The sequence below is a fragment of the Crocuta crocuta genome, unplaced genomic scaffold (genome assembly GCF_008692635.1).
Source record: "Crocuta crocuta isolate KB4526 unplaced genomic scaffold, BGI_CrCroc_1.0 scaffold124, whole genome shotgun sequence".
Taxonomy (NCBI): domain Eukaryota; kingdom Metazoa; phylum Chordata; class Mammalia; order Carnivora; family Hyaenidae; genus Crocuta; species Crocuta crocuta.
This window is the reverse complement of record NW_027551573.1, coordinates 2,308,381-2,331,091: the sequence shown is the minus strand read 5'-3', so window position 1 is coordinate 2,331,091 and position 22,711 is coordinate 2,308,381. Positions and strand designations below refer to the sequence as shown.

At 40.5% G+C, this 22,711-nt stretch overlaps 2 protein-coding genes across 6 annotated transcripts in view; one reads left to right on the top strand and one right to left on the bottom strand.

Annotated features, from left to right (window-relative positions):
• PSME3IP1 (proteasome activator subunit 3 interacting protein 1) overlaps positions 1–4,734 on the bottom strand; it is a 32,414-nt gene extending 27,680 nt beyond the window's left edge. Inside the window, exon 1 of one of the 3 annotated variants that reach the window (XM_077751312.1) lies at positions 4,662–4,734. The gene's annotated coding sequence lies outside the window, so the exon portion shown is untranslated. Of the gene's footprint in view, positions 1–3,211; positions 3,321–4,430; positions 4,626–4,661 lie in introns of those variants that run through there. The other 2 variants (XM_077751311.1, XM_077751313.1) reach the window with 2 other exon arrangements.
• Positions 4,735–4,903: 169 nt separating this feature from the next.
• The window catches only part of RSPRY1 (ring finger and SPRY domain containing 1), a 43,105-nt gene continuing 25,297 nt past the window's right edge, over positions 4,904–22,711 (top strand). Inside the window, exons 1-2 of one of the 3 annotated variants that reach the window (XM_077751310.1) lie at positions 4,904–5,027; positions 17,887–18,391. In XM_077751310.1, coding sequence (XP_077607436.1) covers positions 18,042–18,391 — 350 coding nt within the window. In that variant the 5' untranslated portion in view covers positions 4,904–5,027; positions 17,887–18,041. Of the gene's footprint in view, positions 5,368–17,886; positions 18,392–22,711 lie in introns of all 3 variants that reach the window. The other 2 variants (XM_077751309.1, XM_077751308.1) reach the window with 2 other exon arrangements.

Below are 22,711 nucleotides of genomic sequence, written 5' to 3'. Positions count from 1 at the left end.
AGCTCATTTACCTCCTTCTGGAAGTGGGCAGAAACTGGAAATTAAACTGTTTATTTCTAAATCCTACTGCCTTGCTAAATTTCCACAAGTCTTACTTTTCCTCTTTGCTAGAATAATTAAAAACAAAACACAAACAAAGCCCAGGGGTCTGGGATGGAACTGTAAAGATACACATAGGAATGAAGAGGATTTACAACAGGAATATTCATTTTTGCAGTATGTTTAATTTCAGAAAGAATAAATGCTGTCAACTTTCCTCTACTCACATTGCTTCTTCCCCCCAAGATGATTCAAGTTTAATTATCAAACCAAATGCTGCATTATCTTAAAAAGGATTATTTAAGTTCTTCAAATAGGGAATTCATGGAAAACCAAAACCATACCAAAATCACTTTGTCCAACCTTAAATGTTACAAACTGACACAAAGAACACTTTTCAAATTTGCTTGACAGCCAAAAAAACACAAAGATCTTATATTTCAAGCCAAAGTAACTGTTAAACACAGCACTTCTGTGTTTGTACTGGAGACTGTGGTATTTAATTTCCACGTTGGGGGGACGAATGGGCTCAGTGACACTACATGCTATACAAGATCTAAACTTTACACTGCAGCCCCCAAAGCAATTGCTACTGCTGACTTGAAAATTATTCCATTTAGCCAGTGCCATGATACAAGTTAATGAGATCTGGTTTCCTATGGAATTGAATTTTGTGATGGCAGACTACTTAAGTGTTTACATCACTGGCCACTACACCCTCCTAATTCTAACATTAGACTATAGTGTAAAAATACACCAGGGGGAATCAGATTTCTGTGTTATGGTGTTCTAAGTCTTCCTTTTGGGGAGCAAAAACAATAGGCCAATCCACTTTTGTTTCGTCAGTAAATATATGTAAGTCCTGCTCTTCCAACATTTTTACAAAAACCTCATGTTCAAATCACATGGGATTTCAAAATGCAGGACGGCAATTAAGAGGAATGTGCCATCTGGCAAACTCAACTATATTCCAAATAGATAGCTTTCTGGCCAGAAGTCACTTCTACCAAGCCACAGTTAACTCAGATCAAGATGACTTTCCCTACATATTACAAAACTTCAGAGCATGACAACTACTAACAGAGAACAAGACTGGCATTTGTTACCAAAGTAATCTTCAATCTCACAAGTAACCCTTATTTAATACACTAGGTAGCAAAGGAGACTAAAGGAATCTAAAAATCAGGGTACAGCATAAGCAATTTTATTCATATTTAAAATGTTTATTATAAAGAGCAATTTGTCACAATCTTCTGGTTGTCCAGGCATCTAAAATAAACACATGCAATGAAAAAAAATTTTAAGCAAACCTATAATACATTTATCTTTCCGTAGCACAAGGACAGTCTCATCATATGTACTTTTACCTTTAATTCATCTATATGCACTGAAAAGTAAAGAGCTCTTAAAATATTGATTCCCTTGGCTGATCATCAGTTCCTTAGTTCACGTGTGCCTCTCAAAGTATAAACTTTTCTCACTACGTATGATTCTAATTATTAGTTGTACTTTTTACACATTGTGACTCCTAAATGCGAACCAACTACTTCATCTGAGGTTCAAAGGAAGACAAACATTGCATTACAGAAACCATACATGGCCAACTAACTCATTCAGTTGTAAATCTTTACAGGGAACCTATTATGTGCAAGGCACAGAATGCTAGGTGCTGAACTGGCACGCCACTTTTTAGCAAACGAAGAAGCTGCATTCAGTAAAAGAGATAAGGCTGGCATAAGCACTTTTAGGAAAAGAATGAGGTTAAATGCTCCAAGAGAATAAATAGAAGCTAAGCACTAAGGAATTCAGAAAAGGAAGACTAAAACAAGTACCAGGGAAGCTTAATATTGACAGCAGCTGTGACACTACATAGGGAAAAGTGGTGGAAGTTTAAGGTATATGGAGAAAAATGATCTTTAAGATTGCCTGAAATCACAAATTTCGCATTCCAAAATCAACGTGAAAGGGGGCTTACGTTTCCAGAAATAGTGGGCTAGGTAATTAAGACCAATCCTCTACCTCTATTATTAAACAAACAAAAACTGGAGGAAATTTTTTAAAATAATTGTTAAACAGAAAAGCTAACTAGTAAAAAAAAAAAAAGGCCAAAACCAAAGAAAAGGTGAAAATTAGAAATTAAACCCAATATTCAAATTATTTTCATCCTGAGGATTTCTCTGACCTTGACCTTGAATACTGTTGTTTTATGTACTTATGAAGCAATAGAAACAAAAGTCAAAGCCAGGAGTCCACAAAAGGTGCAGAGTCATAACCACCTTCTTCATCTTAACCTAGCGTCCCAAATATTCCATTAAGGTTAAGGTGGGGGGCGCCTGGGTGGCTCAGTCTGTTAGGCATATGACTCCTGATTTTGGCACAGGTCATGATCTTACGGTTAGTGAGACTGAGGCTCGCGTCAGTGCAGGGCCTGCTTGGGATTCTCTCTCTGTCTCTCAAAAATAAATAAAATTTTTTAAAAAGGTAAAGGTGAACTGGGAAGAAAAACAGCAGCAATAATGAGCAAAAGAAACAGACTCAAAGGGAACTGGCAGTGGAATTAACATAGATTATAAAACAATGCTTACTGTGTTTAAAGAAATAAAAACCAAGCCTCAAAATTAACAGCAGACTGTAAAACAATGGCATGGCACATTTGAAAAAGGACCAAACAGAACCTCTGGAACTAAAAAACACAGTAACTGAATTTAATATGTCAATGGAGGGGTGTAATAGCAGATTAGAAATAACTTGAGAATAAGAAATTATCCAGGAGATAGCATGGAAAAATAAAGGAATAAGAGGCATAGACAATAAAGTGAAAGGATCTGTGTTACATCAGCAAAGGAGATAAACAATGGGGCATAAGCAACATAAAATGGTCAAGAATTTTACAGAATAAAAAAGTCTGACAAACATCAAAACCAACAAAAACACATCCATAGTTGGATGCATTATCCTGAAAACCCAGAGGAAAAAAAAAAAAACAGAAAACTTAAAATGCATTCTATAGCAAAGAATGAAACAGATCACATTTAAGAATGAAGACCATTCATTTTCAAAAGGTGATCAACAGTGAACACCCTGAACTTGTTTAATTCAGTTGCCCCCAAAGGCATGATTACAGTATGAGCGCACCAATGGCGGCACCACGCACTTTAATTACTTCACTTACCAGCTATGAGGTTTTCAATTTCTGAGGCAGCAGCTTAACTCTAAGCAAACATCAAGATTCTTATAAGGTGAAAGGGAAGGCTGCTAACCAGGTCTTGACATAATTCTTCCTGATTGTAAGGGATTAAGGCACCAACACTTCAGCTGAGGAAAATAATTGGCCAGCCTCTGCTTTCAGACCCCTATAAATTGTTAACAGCTCTTCTCACGCTCTATTTGAAAGACTGTAACAGCTGCCTTTATCTCCACTCAATCCCTTGTTATCAAAAAGGAGTATAAACAATGATTCTTTTCAGGGATTTCAGAAGTAGTGCCCTCCAAACCATTTTATGGGGTCCCTGTTAAGGTATCAATATGCGAAATAGCTGAAAAATCAACAAATCTTAGCTCACAGCTGGTATACAGAAGCGGTCATTGGGAATTCTGACCAGCAGGCCCGCACTTGGCTTCCCTGGGTCCCAACCCCAGATCTACTCAATCAGACTATCTGAGGGATAGGGTCCGAGAATCTGCATTTAAACAGGCCACAGAAGATCTTGTTTTCTACTAGATTAAGAACCACTGCTATCAACAAGTAGGTCTCCACCTTTACACCTGTGCGCGTAGACAGCTTACACAGGCAAACTCTCCATCAAGATCCTTCAACCCAACCCTCAGTCTTAGTTTCCTAAGTTGTTGTTGTTGTTGTTGTTGTTGCGAAACGAGCACGGCGGCTTGCCCCTTATTAGAAGAAAATGCACTGAGCATAGCAAACGGTGCAAGGTACGTAACAAATGTGTTTCCCATCCTACACTTGCACTCTGTGATTCAACCATTTCCAACCAGGCACGCCCACATGTTCTGAGTAGCCTGGAGCCGTTCCAAGGCCCCTGGGAGAGAGCCCGCTCCTCACTTGGAACCCGGATGGCCCCACTTAGCAGAAACGGTGGAAGAGGGCCGGCAAGAGGTGCGAAGTCCCAAGACCGCTAGAAGGGCCGGGATCTTCCCCCACACGACTTGGAGGCCTTCCCGCGGGTTCCCTCGGCTCCCCTCAGGCTGGCCCCCAGCAAGCCCCTGGCCCCGGTGCCTAAGAATACTGGGCAAGTGCGCAGACTGAGAACGGGCTTGGCCCTAAACCTCACACCAGACGTAGCCACCACCACCCCTCCCCCGCCCATCTCCTCAGCGAAGAAGCTGGAACCCAGGTCTCTCCGCCAGGCCAGGGCCCAGGCCGCACTCACCTACCAGCGTGCGGGAGGCGAGACCCCCTCACCTCGGCGGCGCCCACCCCAAACCGCCACCACTAAGGCCACGCGCTCTTTAGGGAGTAAAAAAAGGAAAGAAAGAAAGAAAAAAGAAAAGAAGGAAAACAGCCTTTGCTTTTGTATTCCTTTTGACCCTTCAGGGCTTCCTCTTCCTCACCGCCACAACAAAGTCCCGCCCCGCTTCCGGTACCGTAACCCAATCCACACCTTCCTTCCTCCCCAGGAGACAGATGGAAATCCGGTACCAGGAAAGCTAGCCGGAGAGACTTGATTGGGCCATTCTCACCTCAGCAAGGGGATTGGCCAGCTCGTCCTTGGGGGGCGGGGCGGGCCGCGCGATCACGTGGCACAATCCCTGAAAAATGATTGGCTGTAATGAAGAGGGCTTGCCACAGAGGAAGGGGCGTTTCCTAGGGGACTGGGGAGGGCTGGGGCGGTACGAAGCGGGGGTGGGCTCAGCGCGTAATGGCAGCGCCGTGGCCTCGCGTCCATCTTTACCGCTCTCTCGGACCTGTCACAAAGGAGTCGCGCCGCCGCCGCCCCCTCCCTCGGGTGGGCCCGGGAGCTGGAGAAGTCAGTGCCTCGGCTCGGCCGCGCTGCTCTGGGAAACCACTGGGGACACGGAGCTGGGGGGAGTCCGAGGGCTGGGAACGTCCGTGAGGGAGGGAAACAGCCGCCCGAGTCTGCGGTGGGAAGACCGGACTCGGGCTGAGGGAGACTCCGCGAAGGGGCCCGGGAGGGAGTGGCGTTCGGCAGAGCCCAGGAAGCAACCAGGAGGTTCTCCACTGAGGCCCGCGCTGAAGGCGCCTGGAAGAGGTACCTGGAAGAGGGTGTTACCCCTTTAGCGGATTCGGGACCGGAGGAGGTTGTTGGGGGTCGCCCTTCCGAGGAGGCCGTGGCTAAAGGGGCCCAGGTGAGAGGCAGGTAGCCCTTGGGAGGCTCCTGATATTTAGGGGTGCTCCTTAGGAGTGTCCTGGACGGGAGGGGTAACGGGAGGAGGCTTTGGGAGGGTTTTCTTTTGTGGAGTTTAAGGCTTGGGTGGCACGGGTGGACGTCGGACCTTCCCCTGGGAGACCTAGAAATGCTTTGGGGTCGAGAGACACCTCCGGGAGGGGGACTAGGAGTTGGGAGCCAGAGCTAGCGGATTCTTTTACTCCGGAGGCCCGATGTGAAAAATGGGTAAGGGCCCTAGGGAGAGGTTGTTACTGAGCGGCTCCCGAAAGAAGAGACCACCATCTGTAGGAAAGCCCGGTGGGGAAGGAAGAGTGAGAGGGAAGCAGTAATGGCAAGGGTTTTCCTCTCTGGGTACCGAGCCTGTGTCTCAAACACAGGATTCAGCTGCTGCTGGGCAAAGCGCAGGTGGTGTGGAGGAAGTCCATCCTAACAGCACTCCTTGCGTGACTCTAGATGAGGCTTTTGTTCCTACCTGGTGCCTCAGTTTCCCAGTCTTTAGGGAGGGAGAGCGAGGCAGAGATGGTTCAACTGTGCAGTTCTGTGCTTCAGAGCTGTCTGAATGGGGCTGGCTGCTCCCCCTGGAGTGTTGTACTTTGAACTTTAAAAGGAAGTGTCTCTTAGTGACTGAGTAGAGTCCTGCAGGCGTCCAGGCCCCTCACCTACCTCGTTCGCGTCCTTGCCAGTAACTTAATCCCCTCGGGTCCCTTCTGTAAAATAAGGCAGTGTGTGAAGATACTTTACAAACTACAAGCTGTGTGAGAGTAAAGGATTGATTCTACCACCAAAGGGCTTGGGGAATAAAGGTGAAGGCACTTTCTAAACTGTAAAGCAGTCTGTAGATGTAAGGGATTAGCATTAACACAACTGTTGATCACCTATTGTACTGGGAGCCATATTGTACTGGAAACCTCAAGGTTCAGCGCTTTCTAGGTCATATTATGATCTAAACCCATGGTTTCAGCCCCTGCTTAGATGGGAGTGGAGGGATTTCCGGTCTTTTGCTCCCAGAGTTTTAATTTACTTTGAACTTCTGATAGTGCTGGCAGGAGGTAGCACTTGGATATAATCTTTTCCTCCAGAAAGTTTTTCTCTGACAGCTGAAATTTGAGCTCAGTTATTATAAACCACCTCCCCTTTTTCCATATATATACTTAAGGCCTTTGGATGTCTACATGTATTGAATATCCTGCTTCCTTTCTTAGTTGTGATTTTGTAAATGAGACCTCCTTTATTCCCCCCTTGAATGTTATGCCTTTCTGTATTCTGTGGTGGCCTCAAAGTATAGATTGAGGCACATAAGCAATTGCTTTTAAATTTGTCTTCCACAATGGTTCTCTTTTATTTTTCACCATGTATAGAATTTGCGTTTCCTGGAATGACACCTTGCTTTGTAGCTCCCCCTATGAAGTTATAAGATACTTACGTCCATGTATGACATTTTCCCAATATTTGATTAATGGCTTTTGTTAGATCTGGTTTTCCAAATGTCGGATATTTGTGATCTTTGAAAAAAAAATTTTTTTAACAAAAAGCCAGCTTGAATTTCCTGGTTTTCTAATTTTATATTCCATGGGTCTTTAAAAAAAATACGTGGTGATTTTATGAGCTTTCTGATTTCCCAGGATACATGTTGTCCTGACCTACTGCTTAATGTCTGTGGCCTGCTTTTGCTGTTTTCACAAACCCTTCATTATTTCTGTACCCCACGATCATACTTAAGTTATTGATTATAGGAAATGTTCCAGCATACTCTGCGTGGACTTTTTCTAATTTGTCAACAAATGACTTTTCACCTTGGCAAATTGGCCAAGAATCAAGGGGAAATAAAAACTTAGCACTGTGTGTAAAAGTTTGTTATTCTATACAACTCTGAAGTTGTATATTTTGGCAGGAGAATAACAAATTGTTTGTTCCTGAAGTGCATTTACTCACTTTTTTTCTACCCATGGTTTTAATTCAGTCTATCAGAAATTACAAAAATAAGAAATTTTTTAATGAAGTGAGAAGTCATTTTGCAACCTTTAAAATACAACTCTCCTGGGGCACCTGGGGGGCTCAGTCGGTTAAGCATCTGACTTCAGCTCAGGTCATGATCTCAGGGTTCGTGGGTTCAACCCCTGCGTCGGGCTCTGTGCTGATGGCTAGCTCAGAGCCTGGAGCCTGCTTCAGATTCTGTACCTCCCTCTCTCTCTGACCCTCCCCTGCTCACGCTGTCTCTCTCTCTCTCAGAAGTAAATAAAAAACATTTTTTTTTAAAAAATACAACTCTTACATACCATAATATCTATATAGTTTGAGAAATTATTAGGAATTCTTAAGGATGGTGATCACTATTATCACAACTTCAAATTGGAAATTTTTTGTTTTGTGGTCAGATGCTTGTAAAGTAGGTGTGATAGTCACGGCTATCATTAGGCACCACAGATGGGAATCACAATGGAACCAGCAAGTTATTTCAAAGAGCTACTGATAATAAACTATCAGTTTAGCTTCTCTTCAAATATTTGGCATTTTTACATTTACCATTGAGTTTGGATAGTTCTTTCCTTGTGTACAATTTTGGAAATTGAAAAACAGAATAGTCAGGAAGTGGTAAATGATAAAACTTGGGCCACGACCATTAGAAGGAGACTTATAATTTTAGTGGTGCAAAAGAATATTTTCACTTTGCTTTATCTATTTGATAAGTTAGCTTTTGAAATGGCTTTGGAAATTGGAGAAAAAAGGTAAAATTGTTAAATTTCACTCTCTGTGTCCATTTCAAAAGAATGCTTGCTGGTTAAATATGTAAAAGCATACTTAACTATAGAAAACTGTATTTAACTGTGATATATACAAGGCTAAATGAAACAAACATTTTATAATGGTTGGCTGTAAGAATATTCTTTCTCCCTTTCTGAGCTTTTGAAAATGAAGGATGTGTTTTAAAAAGCAAAGAATTGATGCACTCCAGAAGTTTGTTAATGAATGAATCCTGCATGTAACTTTCTTGTTGCCTGAAATTATAGTTTCCAGGCATAATATCATGGATCCTATACACATCAATTAGAAGGTTTGAAATGCCTTACTTAGCAAGTTTATTATTACCTCAGTTTGATGTTGCAGTGTTAGTTTTTTCTTAACCCTTCTAACCTCCTGAAGAGTTCAGTTTCCTCTCCTGGCTCCCCTGATGCAGTGACTCCAAGTACAGCTCCTACTCCACCCTTATTTGTGAGAAATGCAGCTCCTTTTTTCAGTTCTTATTGCTTCATAGTTGTTCATACTTTCATCTGCCTAAGGGCTGCTTGTTAATAACCTACCAAGTGAATTGTTAACAATTACTAAAACGTGGTATTCATAAACCAAAACTAGTTCATCATTAGAGTTTACTGTCGTCTCCCAGAGTGTGTCCTGGGAAACTTGGCAACAGTGCAAAGCTTCTTACGTGTCATATGCAGAATGGGGATCCTGCCACATTCAGGAAGGGTGCTTATTTGGGATGTGTCCTCAGTATGGTCTCAAAGGGATCTTGGTTTTCCATTGTGCTTCCTCTTTTCTCCCTGCCGGCTCCCCACCCCGCCATTGAAATGACTATTAGCTTCATCTTTATTTAACTTAAGGGCTTTTGGTTAACTTTTCACTGTGCGGTCAGGTATAGTTGTACCAAAAATGCGTTGGCTTATAATTTAAGACACAAATATGTTGCAGCACAAATATAAATCTTCCATTCCCTTTTGCTAATTCTGGCGTACATAGTCACCTAAAAACTTGCTTGTAAGAGATACTTGAAAGTCACTGAGTTCCTCTTCCACTGGAAAAATGGTGGAGGGAGAGGCCTCCTCCTAGTAGACCTGATACTTTATCCATAAGCTTCTGTGGCATGTGCTGTGTTACGGGTCGGGCACTCGGTATGTTGTCTGTTGCCATCCTTCATCCCTCTGCTAAGAGCCTGAGGACCTTTCTTCAGCTTTGCTCGGTGCAAATAAGCATTCATTGGATTTATATTTACTGAATGGTGTTGTCTCAGTTTTTCAAAGTGATAACTCCCTTGGAAACGCTTCATTTTTACAGATTTTAGAATAAATTCACTTAAATTACTTATTGACTACCTGTTAGTTTTAATAGGTATCTAATTGAGTATGCAATTGACTGTTGGCAGATGGCAGATACTGTTTTAAGTAGATCTCTTTAAGGAAAATGTTGCTATTCATGCTGTTGACACTAATAGCAGAGAGTTCTCTGTAACAGTAAAGTCCTTTTCCTTCAGATTTGTGGATAATATGTGTGTTTGAATAATAGATCTATATGACTTCCTGTTATTTGGTATCCCAGGAGGGATAAATCCCAAATAGTTTGGCATAGTACATATGTTTTTCTCCTCTGTACTGTAGCCATCGTTAGCGCTTACCTTAGTTCTTTCTTAGTATTTCCTCTTTGGGTTCAAGGCAAATTTTTAAATTCTTGAGACCAGGCAAGTATTATTTACTTTTCCTTTTTTACTATTATGTGCTTCTGGAAATTTCTTACTCTATCCCAGCCCTAAAGTTGATCCTTTCTCGTTTGTACTGTTTCAGGTCAGGGCTGTATTCTGTAATTTGTTCTGCTAAAAATTCTCACCTGACCACAGATACCACTGCTACTGATGAAAAAGTTCCCAGCGTTTTAGGAGAAGCTTTTTCCAGCCACCTTTTCTCTAGCAACCTTTTCTCTACCAATTCAACCAGAAAAATTAACTACTTTTCCTCCCTAAGTTGTACTTTCTCAAACTAACCTCTGTGCACAGAAGTATCAAAGTTACCCAGTGCTTTTCTCGGACAATGTGAAGGTTAGTTATAATCTCTGGGATAATAGTACCCTGTCTGGCTTAAACCTGAAGTGGCCAGCACCAGTGCAGATAGTTTTGGACACCTGGGTGACATGTAAAAACTATCTTACCAGAGCCGCTTTTCCTTTTGGGGGAAAAGTGAAGTTCCAACCAAATATTTCACAATCTTCCCCCCCTTACCCCCACCCCTACCACAGAATATCAGATGCTTTAGAGTCTAAAGAAAAACACTCTTGTTAAAATGTCTTTAGGTGGTTTCTGTTTCAACTTGCAAGTATACTCTTGACATATAATACACTTTTTCTTATCTACTTAATGTACAACTAATAACCTTGTTGACTCCAACTTTTCCCCATTTAAGTGCAATCTTCAGCCAAAAAAAATACATAGTTTTTGGGGTGTTCTATAGAATATTTTAAAAGCAAAAATGTTTATGGATAAGGCTCTCTACCTTTGAGTTCCACAAGTGTATGCATTTGACAAAACTTGGCACATATATGCTTAAGAGTTGTATCTTTTCATTATGTGTAAATTTAACCTCTAAAAACATATTGAAATCCAGTTAGTGATATGCATGCTGAATTATTTAGGAGGGCAGTATATGGATACCTGTGATTTACTTTGAAATGAACCAAAAACAGATGGATTGAGGATAGGTAGATGTGTGATAAAGCAAGTGTAGTAAAATGTTATTGTTAGAATGTAGATGAGGAATACATAGGTGTTCCCTGTAAAATTCAACTTTTCTGTGTGTTTGAAATTGTCCACAATAAAATGTTGAGGGCTCATTAAACATGACACTGGACGCTCTCACTGGTAATACTATTATATATATATATAATTTTTATATATGTATATAAATATATAATATATATATTCACTGTTTTAGGATAAAATCCAAAACGTGTTCTAAGGAAAGAAAACCACTAAAATTTCCAATGTATTACATGTTGTTACTGTTCATGCTGCTGTAGGATTTAGTCTTTGAGAATTGGGGAGTGGATTGGAAAAAATTACTGCATCCTGTAACACTGTTTTGGAATGATGAGGTAAAGATGACAGCAATAGTAATTTCATGCCCAAAGTTTGATTTTTCTTCCTATGGCCGTTCATTTAACCAGCTTCTTCTTTCTTGGCAGGATAATCCTGAAGTTTTATTTTCAGAGAAAAGAAAGTATTCTTAATGTCACTGAGCTGTATTATGATTGAATACAAGCAAGTATTTGAATTAATGAATCATTGATTCCTGGACCATTGTCAGCCAGGGTTAGATCAGTTGGCCAGATGTCTCTGTGGTGAATTGTTTATGATGGTAGAGGTCTATATTTTGAGAACCAGACCTCACTGCTTTAGCACTGAATTTACTGAGAGCCCAAGTTTGATTTCTTTTTTCCTTTCAGAGCAACTTTAAAATAAATAAAATGTAAAATTCAGAATAGTCATTCCTTTCCTTTGTAAAAGGAAATATAATTATACTCTTGCAGCAGAATGGCTATGAACAGTATAATGATTTAAAAGCATTACCATTTAGATGGTAAAAAAGTTTCACTACTAAGCAGTGGTGACCAGTGGCATCATTATAATTTAATCAATTGAAGATTGCCACCGCCACAGTTCGAGTTGTTGTGTATATTTAAATTATGTGACTAGCCTTTTTTTCTCAAAATTGAGACGACCATCTAATGCTAAATAGTCATCAAAGCTATGGGGATGTATATAGATATTTGAGATATTTTGCCTTTACATAATTTCTATTCTTATTTATTTTCCATTCCATTCAGTCTGTCAACCATTGAATGACATTACTCATAAACAGGGTACCATCTCGATTCATGATGCCTCGTAGGGTGGATCTGTTGGGAAACATAAGGAGCTATTTTATTCATTATGTCAGTATGTACTGTACATAATCATTAATGGATGATGTAACTGTATTCTAATGGTTTTTTTGGCTGCCTTCTCCAAAAGGCTAAGTTCAAAGATCGTATCAGTTCATTTTTCTGGAAAGGGAGATTAACTTTTTTGACCCCAGAAGAATCACTCTATAGTGTTTCAATTTGTCCCTTCAGTCAGTAGGTCCTGCCTATTGTAACAAGTTTCTGTGTTAGATTCTATAGCACAATGATTTCCAGACCTGGCCACCATCAGAATCAACTGAAGAATTTTAAGAAAACAATTGCATGGGCCACATCCTGATTCTGGGGATTTGGAGTGGGACCAGGAATTTGCATTTTAAGAAGTACTTAAGCAATTTTAATAGCCATTGCCTTTGGGATGATTAAGCTACAATCCCTTCTAAGCTTCTTTGTCTGAAAGTATGGATAAGTAAAAATTATTTTAGTACAGGTTAGATGATAACTATAAAAGATAACTTCTTTGGTTAGCTTAGTGCTATTTGTTTGTTTGTTTAAAGTTTATCTATCTGGAGAGAGAGGAAGGGACAGGGAGAGAGGATCCCAAGCAGGCTCTGCATTGTCAGCACGGAGCCCGACGTGAGGCTTGAACCCACAAACTATGTGATCATGACCTGAGCTGAAATCAAAAGTTGGACACTCAACTGACTGAGCCACCCAAGCACCCCACAGTTATCTTAGTGCTCTTAAATCAGGTCTTAACTCCAGAGTCCCCACATCCCAGATTACTTAGTCACTCATTTTATAATAACATCTTGCATTTTTGGATCCAGTGTAAGTGTGAGGCTCTGTGCCACATGTTTTACATGCACTATTCCATTTAATCCTCACAGTAGTATGGTGTAAGAACTATTATTATCTCCATGTTTTAAAGTGTGTCAATAGTCAGGGTAATTAGAATGTGTGGCTGTAAATATTGCAGAGTTGGAACCTGCGCCCAGTCTGACTGCAAAGCCCATGCCTTGTGCTGAGGTGGCCTCTGGCATCCTGTATGAGATGTGTTGAGTGTTACTGTCTTAAAACAATGGTCCTTGGGAAGAGAACCACATAATGCTTTTTGGAGTGAGATAAAGCAAAGCTGTGTAAAGTATAATTGTTTACGTCTATTACCTAGTCTTTTGCCTGAAGTATTCACAATTTGTTCTCTGAGAAACTATCTCCAGTGACAATGATTTCCAGATAAAAGATATACATTCCTTAGCACTGAATAAATCTAAAAGATCATATACTGTGTTCATTTATGTCCCTGCCTTTAGATGTAACCCTTAAAGATTCTCTGTGTGTTCATTTCAGAAGTTTTTTTTAAAGATACCAGCTTTTTTTTTCTTGTATGTTTCATAGGCTTCCCCTACCTAATTAGCCTCTCCTTTACACCTGGTCTTTACAGCTAGTCTTTGAAAGAGAAAGCCTTTAATTTTATTTATTTTTTTTAAAATATTTTTATTCATTTCTAGGAGAGAGAGACAGATAGCATGAGCAGGGAGAGGGAGACACAGACTCCGAAACAGGCTCCAGGCTCTGAGCTGGCAGTCAGCACAGAGCCCGACGTGGGGCTCGAACCCACGAACCGCGAGATCATGACCTAAGCGAAAGTCGGACGCTTAACCGACTAAGCCACCCAGGCGCCCCAGAAAGCCTTTAATTTTAAAATATTTGAAAACTTTATTTTTTCTACTCCCATTTCCTCCTATGACAAATTTTGTAGTTGGCATCATTTGCTGGGTCATGTAGGGAAAATGGCTCTTTTGGAAGAAATGGACCTGAACTACACTTGAGTTCAATATGAAAATAAGAAAGAAAGAAAAAGCCTACTTAATTCTTGCCATCTTCCTCCAAATTTAGTCAGATTTTTAAAAATACCTATATGTACTGGATATCTTCCATTTACTTTGGAATAGTACTAAAAGGAAATCTTCGTAGATTAATTATTCTATATCCAGTTTAGCAAAATATTTTTGGATAGAATAAAGTTTAAGACTGTGAGATTCAACAAACTTTTTTTTAATCCACTGTATTTCTCAAACATTCCCAGCATTTCTTGTTAATCTAACTAGCTTTACAAGTGATGCTATTAAACTGTAATTGTAGGATCCTTTGTTCTCTTCCCTCCAACACTTTTCCTGGGACTTAATCTCACCTGACATTCTCAAATTATTATCAATTTTTTAAAATGCCCAATTGGTCTCCCTTCCTCAGTTATGCATTCCCCAACTTAATATGTCTGGTTGGACTAAATCTGCTATTTACATGACACGCCTATCCCAACTTCCATATTGATCATGTGGAAAAGCTCAGGAGCTTTAGAGAAGCCAGTAGAATTCCCTTTGTTCAAGTAAGCCTGACACCACGGAGCAGTTCAGAGTAAGAGGACTTGGGCCAGGAAATGAAGCATTTCCAAATAGAGTTCCCTTGTATTGAATCTTGTACCACTCCCTCTACCATCCCCAAAGTATTAGTTGGTTTAGACCCAGATTTTTATGACCTAGTGGGTAAGAAACTGTGACAATCCAGAATATGGATTTGGTACAGCCTTGGCTGGGATGAGGAGTAGTTTTAGATATACTGGTATAGAAAGATGTGTTGTCAGGGTGCCAGGTGGCTCAGTGGTTAAGCATCTAACTCTTGTTCTCAGCTCAGGTCATGATCTCCCCATTCGTGACATCGAGGCCTGCATTTGGCTCTCCTGACAGCATGAAGCTTCCTTGGGATCTCTCTCCTTCTCTCCGTCCCTCTCCCACTCATGCTCTTTCTCAAGTAAACATTTAAAAAAAGATGTATTAATAGTTAAAGGAGGAAAAGGCAAACCTCAGAACAATGTTTATGGCATCATCCTATTTAAGTTAAAAAATTTGGGGGGAGGGGGGCGCGGCGCCTGGGTGTTTTAGTTGGTTAAGCATCTGACTTTAGTTCCGGTCTTGATCTCATGGTTCATGAGTTTGAGCCCTGCTTTGGGTGAGCACAGGCTGCACTTCAGGTGAACTCAAGCCGCACATCCAGTGAGCATGAGCCCTACTTCAGGTGAGCCCCATTTCTCTCTCCCTCTCTCTGCCCTTCATGGGATATTCTCCCTCTGTCTCTCTCTCCCCTCCTCTTTCCCCCCTCCTCTCCCCCTGTCTCTCTGCCCCTTGCCCACTTGTACCCTCTCTCAAAAAAATTTTTTTAAGTATATTAGTGTGCAAACAGACACATGAAGCTTTTAGCAGAGCTTCCCTCTGAGGAAGGGATGGGCTATGCAGAAGAGAGGCTTTCACTTTTCTGTAGACTGCAGCATTTCAGTCTTTTTTAAAAAAATTTTTAACATTCATTTTTAATAGAGAAAGACAGCACGAGTAGGGGAGGGCAGAAAGAGAGGGAGACACAGAATCTGAAGCAGGCTCCAGGCTCTGAGCTGTCAGCACAGAGCCCAATGCAGGGCTCAAACCTACAAACTGTGAGATCATGACCTGAGCTGAAGTCAGATGCTTAACCAACTGAGCCATCCAAATGCCCCATTTTTAAAAAAAATTTTTTAAACATTCATTTTTAATAGAGACAGAGCACAGTAGGGGAGGGCAGAGAGAGAGGGAGCATTTCAGTCTTAAAATGAAAATGCATCTTTTGTTTTAAAAAGTTAACAGATAAAACAAACCAGTATGTTTCATGGGAGTACTCTAGTGGCTTATCAACTGGGCAGATCTACCAGAAAACAGAAAACGTTGGCTTCTTTACCCCCTTCATCTGAATTGTTCCAACAGTGTTTTCTCTGTGAACGTTCTGTGAGAAGGGCTGGAGCACTGCTTCTTCAATGTTACTTTTTGGTCTTAGTAGCATAATTTATAAGATCAATAGAAACTTATAGCAGGGACTCTTTTAAAGGATTATTTCTGATTTCTGTCTCCTGTCTTTTTAAGCATTGAAATCTTTTAGGTATTTACTCTCTGAGGGGAATTGTATACCATGGCCCCTGCAGTAATGGGAATGATACTACTTCAACTCTTTGTTGATTCTCTTTTAAAAAAAATTTTTTTTAATGTTTTATTTATTTCTGAGAGAGAGACAGCGTGAGCAGGGGAGGGTCAGAGAGAGAGGGAGACACAGAATCTGAAGCAGCCTCCAGGCTCTGAGCTGGCTGTCAGCACGGAGCCCAACGCGGGGCTCAAACCCACAAACCGTGAGATCATGACCTCAGCCGAAGTCTGACACTTAACCAGCTGAGCCACCTAGGTCCCCCTGTTGGTTCTCTTTTAAAAAGCTATTTCCAGCAGAGACCTTGTCTCATGCTCCTACCTCTATTTCAGTCACTTTATCCTTTTAAGTATAACCTCCAAGGTTTAAAGACAACCTAACTGTTTAGGGGGAACCAAAATACCTGTGATATTACTTGGCCTGGCCATTGCTGTCTTGGTAGTGTGGGGAGAGATACTGGCTGTTACCTCTCTTCTTTCTTCCCATCCCTCCCTCCCCTTCGTCTCTTCACCCTTCCCCTCCCTCTTATAGGTTATACTAGATTATTGTATGTATGACTAAAGACTTTCTATCTGCATCTATCTTCTATCTTCATTTCCTTTTCTTTAATTTTCCCCCATGAGCAGTAATTAAACTGGGCAAATATTTAAAATAATTTGCTGCAAATCTGTCCCAATAATGGAATTAAGTTTTTCTCTTTTCTCTTGCTCCATTGAATTACACATTTTATAGCTGTTCCTGAGCCAGTGCTCAATATACACAGATATAGTTGTAAATAACTAAATGCTGAGAGTACACACTGGTCTATTCCTTATATGTCCATTTGTGTCCTTATGGGTCTTGTCTCCAGGTCTTGGCATGATTTTTTACTTTCTATTGCCAACCCCCTCCCACTTCCGTTTTCTTCTTTCAAATCTTTCGTTCTAGACCTAACCAGATTTTCTCAGTTTAATGAAGAAGTTCTATCATTAGGCTTTTGTTGATGAACAATACTGTATGGGATGAGAATGGCCATCCATGAATTCCTAGAGGGCAGGGACTATGCCTTGGTCATCTTTCTTCTCCCAGTGCCAGCATGGTGCAGGCAAAAGGTGCCCCGTCAGTATTTTTAGACAAAGATCGCCGGTGTGCCCTTTGGTAACTTTGTAGCAGACATATTTGTACAAAAAACTGATCATTGTGAAAATGTAACTTTGTGATGTATAATTGCCTCTCCCCAAACAGTCTTGTTTACATGACAGAAAAACTGTAACTGCTTGTATGGTTTCTGTAAATTCTCAAAGAATGCCTCCAAATGGGAAATCTGTATACTCTGGTGATTGCATTCAAGTGAAACACTCTACCCTTTATTCTGCTTGAGATCAGGTGTGTGCTATCACATTTGTATCCTAACTTTTTTAACAGTAAGCATCTATAACTAGTTTACTTGAAACATTATCTTTTCTCATACATTTAAATTTAAAAAGGAGACAGTTCATTTTTCTTTTAATCCACAAGAGGAGTCCTTGCAACAACTGCACACATTCTTCTAATGTGTTTCTGCATAGGTAGAACCACACATATGGATTTTGAAAAAAAAAATCCATGGTTATTTGTGTGGTTTACAAGGATATGGTTTAGCAATCAACTTTATAATACGAAGAAGGAATTCTTGATTGTAATTCGCTTATGCAAAGTGTCCTCTTCATGTCAGAAACCTATAAAAATAACCAGAGATGATTTGCCATTGCAATCCTGTCTATAAAATCAAACTAAGAAAGTGCGAGTAATTAAATGACCAAGAATCTTTGATTCATGTTTCATCTCTTCCTTTTAGAACTGCCACTGGATGACCTGGATTCCCTGTAATTGATAATGTTGGAGATCGGTTCTGCAACTTTCTTCCATATTCACTTGTTAAAAACAAATAGAATGCAAGTTCCTCCACTCCAGATTATGAAAACAGTACTTGGAAAACTGAAAACTATCTAAATGATTGTCTTTGGTTGGGCCGTGTTCTTAGTGAGCAGAAGCCTTGGCCAGGGTCTGCTGTTGACTCTTGAGGAGCACATCGCCCACTTCCTGGGGACTAGAGGTGCCCCCGCTACCATGGGAAATTCCTGTATCTGCCGAGATGACAGTGGAGCGGAAGATAGTGTTGACACCCAGCAGCGACAAGCCGAGAACAGTGCAGTGCCCACTGCTGACATGAGGAGCCAACCCCGGGACCCTGTTCGGCCACCAAGGAGGGGCCGAGGACCACATGAGCCAAGGAGAAAGAAACAAAATGTAGACGGACTAGTGCTGGACACGCTAGCAGTCATACGGACTCTTGTAGATAAGTAAGTATCCGACTCCTCGTCGCCTGTGGGATGACAGTGTTCTACAGGACCCATAACCTTTGATTCCTTCACTTCGTTAGGATCTCTTCGCCAAGCCTTGAGCTTAGAAGGCAAGGGAGAATATTTTATTTCTCCTCTGATGGAAGAGTAAATTATAAGGTTTGATGCTTTCACTTGCTAACATCTACTCCTATCTGGAAATGTCTAAACATTTCGATAGCAGGTAACACTAATTAAAGCTACGGTCTTTATTAGGGAATGTAGCAAATAAGGGGTGAGTTTGTGTTGCAGACTACAATAGAAAATGGTTTCTCAAAGACCAATTCTTATCTTGCTTGCCTATCTACTCCATGCTCCAGAGATTGAAGAGGAGTTGTTTTTCCAAAAGCATGGCTGTGTGCACTTTCTGTTGGCAACATAAGGACATAGATCAAGGAAAGCGTTCATCCTCGCTCTTTTTGTATCCCTTATTTGGCCATCTTAGATCCATTTGGGAAGCTTGTAAATTGAAACTGCAAGGCACACCTGTACCTGTTTTGTTTCTCCCCTGCTTTGTCTAACTATGTGTACAAAATCCCAGATTGAATAACAGTGAAATGAAAGAATATTGTTCAAATTGAAAAAATACTTTAACTGTGAGATCATGACCTGAGCTGAAGTCTCACACTTAACTGACTGAGCCACTCAGGCACCCCTAGCGTTATATATTCTAACTCCATCCACATCATTGTAAGTGGCAAGATTTCTTTTTTTTTTTTTTTTGATGGCTGGGCAATATTCCATTGTATATATGCATCTTCATCCATCAGTCAGTGGACATTTGGGCTCTCTCCGTAATTTGGCTATTGTTGATAATGCTGCTATAAACATTGGGTTGCATGTACCACTTGGAATCAGTATTTTTGTATCCTTTAGGTAAATACCTAATAGTGCAGTTGCTAGGTCATAAGGTAATTCTGTTTTTAGCTTTTTTGAGGAACCTCCATACTGTTTTCCAGAGTGGCTACACCAGTTTGCATTCCCACCAGCAGTGCAAAAGGGTTCCCCTTCCTCTGCATCCTCACCAACACCTGTTGTTTCTTTGTGTTGTTAATTTTATGAATTTAATGTTCAAATAGAAAATATTTATTGAATATAAATCTATGCCACTTACATCCCTCAAACTTGGGTAAGGGGCTAGAATCTTATTTAAAGTTTCTTCGGGATGCCTGGGTGGCTCAGTCAGTTAAGCATCCAACTTTGGCTCCGGTCATAATCTTGTGGTCCCTGAGTTCAAGCCCCGCATTGGCCCTGTGTTAACCGCTCAGAGCCTAGAGCCTGTTTCAGATTCTGTGTCTTCCTCTCTCTCTGCCCCTCCCCAGCTCGTGCTCTGTCTCTCTCTGTCTCAAAAATAAATAAACCTTAAAAAAATTTTTTTTAAATAAATATTCTTCATGGTGGCTTTTTTTTCTTTTGTGAGCGAGGACATGCAAGCACGTGAGCAGGGGAGGAGCATAGGGAGAGAGAATCTTAGGCAGAGCTGCACATGGGGGGTGGGGGGGGTGCACACAAGGCTCCATCTCACAACCCTGTTAAGGTCATGAGCTGAGCTGAAATCAAGAGTCAGACGCTTAACCGATTGAGCCACCCAGGTGCCTCTCTTTATGGTGACATTTAAAACATACTGTAAAATTATCATGAAAAGATGCCCTTCCCAAATAAGGAAACCACAAGCAGTGTTATTTAAGCCCATTCAAGAAACAAGTTCAGAATAGGCTTTGCCATATTTTTTAAGAAAGTGATTAAGAGAGTGTGGAGATTTATCTCCAAGCTTTTAGAAAATATTACAAATTATAAGGGATTTTGTTGATGAAGCAAATGATTCACTTACCTGAGGCAAGTAGTGTACATTTGAGTAATAGTGTCACCTCTACCTTAAACCTGCTTCTACTGAATTGTAGCTACAACTCGTCTAAAGATGAACAAGTAAGACAGATGTAGAACAAGTGTGACGGGACCTGTTCGAGAAGCCATTGGCAAAACAAGGTTCAGACCGCTACATAGTCACTGCACCTTGTTTTTCAGAAACTGCTAAAGGAGAAGAATATCATACCTTTAAAGGTTTAAAGCTCTTAAGACTAACCATGAAAGATAGGACCAATGGACTTAGAAAGACTATACCTACAAAGATATATGCAGATGTCACAATTCTAGAATAATCGGTATTGATTGTTTTCCTCTATCTGCTTGGTTACTTAGGAAAGGAGGTCCTGATCTGAGAGAGAAGAGCAGTTTCTAAAGCTTGCTGCAAGAAAGACTTGCTATATGGAAACCAACTTGACAATAAACTATTTAAAAAAAAAGAAAGAAAGACTTCCTCTAGGAAACACTTTATACTTATTTTGACGTTCTCTTATTTGCATTTATTATCTTTTTTTTTTTGGTAGTGACTTTATCCTCAGATTGTCAGTGGTATTAATATTATTCTCATATAGTTTGGAACTTTAAGTTATAGATTCCTCCCGATGGAAGTTTTTTTCCTCAGTGTGTTTGTGTGTGTGTGTCCATCCTGTCATTCTATCATCCTGTCATTTTTGTTGTCCTCTCCATCTGCCTTCAGCCTATGACTTAACCTAAACTTGGTGGCTCTGAGTTCCCATAGCCCGAGTCCTGCTGCATGGCTTTCTTTGCCTTTTCTGTCCCTGGAGACTTGGCAGCTTAATATCCATTGTAGCCCAGATTTATCATTCCTAACTTTTTTCAACTTCTTTCACTGAGAAGGAAACCCCGTCTGGGCTTTAGTCTGTTCCATCCCTTGTACAGGTGGGGTTTGGTCCCCATTACCTACCATGTAGGCATAGAGTTCCTGGTCACCTCTGTCTAGGTCCAGGCAGTGAGCCCATTGTCCTGCAGCTTTAGCTCCTGCCTCCCACCAGGACTTTCTGCTGCATTTCTGTTCCACAGAGAAGTTTATCTTGTTTTTTGAATGTAAGGATGTGTGTGTCGTTTAAGTGCATCCAGGTAGAATCAAGGTGTTTATAGTCCTTATTGGTCACTGACTCTGCCATATTTTTATTATTCTCTTTTTCCCTAATCCCGCTGTCCCCTTTGCCCCACCCACTATCCAAATATCAGTGGGTAATCATTCTCATGAATTTAAGGTATATTCTTCCAATCTGCCTGCCATATGTTTGTTTGTATCTGAATAGGACATTTATAATAGTATTTTGTGTGTGATTTTAAAAACTTGGATAAGTGATAAATAAGTCTTTGTTTTTAACTTCTCTCGACATTACGTTTGAGACCTGTGTTGCTGTATATCAAGCTACAACTGCTGAGTCCTGCAGAGTATTCCTTTGTATACTTGAAACTCCTATATTTTGCTATCCTGTTATCTGGTGATGATCACTTACATTAATTCCAAATTTTTGTTCCTACAAATAACATTACAACAAATAACCTCATACACATCTCTTACCTGTGTAATACTTTCTCTGCCATTGTTGGGATGTTTAATTTCATTATTGCCAGATCGTTCTCCAGAAATATTTGTAATCAGTCAGTTATATCATTTAAGACAAATCTTTTGAATGGTTATTTGTTACTTCTTTTGAGAGAGAGAGGAAGAGAGTGTGTGCATGCGTTCAGGGGAGGGGCAGAGAGAGAGGGAGAGAGAGAATCCCAAGCTCCACATTGTCAGCTCCATGCAGGGCTGGATCTCACAAACCATGAGATCAGGACCTGAGCCAAAATCAAGAGTCTGATGCTTAACCAACTGAGCCATCCAGGCGCCTCTAAGGCACATCTTTTAAATGAATATTTTCCATTGTTATGGAAAGATACAGGATATGTCAGATAACCAGTACCTAATGAGTACCTGAAATGAACTTAATAATTTCCATGTTATAAGAGAATTCCGAAGATTAAATGATTGAAGACCATAGTTTTTACAGGTTTTTTAGTAAAGCAGAGAACCATGATCTATAAATAAATGTGAATTAGATCTCAGTAATTATATTTATTATTGTTTGATGGAAAATACTTCATTCATTATTGAAGTTCCCCTAAAGCACTTCCTTAAGATTCCTGGGATGACAGATTGAAAACCCACTGAATTCAGGTATATAATGCCATTTTTAGAGCAGCATCTACAATATTAAATAGTTCCTCAATTAAGTTTGGTTTCTTTTTCTTCTGCCGTTTTATGAAACTTAAGCAAATAGTGATATTTCCCAGAAGAACACTTAAGAGTGAAGACATTTATGTAGGTACTGCTTCCATAAATCCTCAGTTGAGCTTGTAATCTCCCTTCCTGGTGTTTCTTTGAGTTAAGTTGGAGGA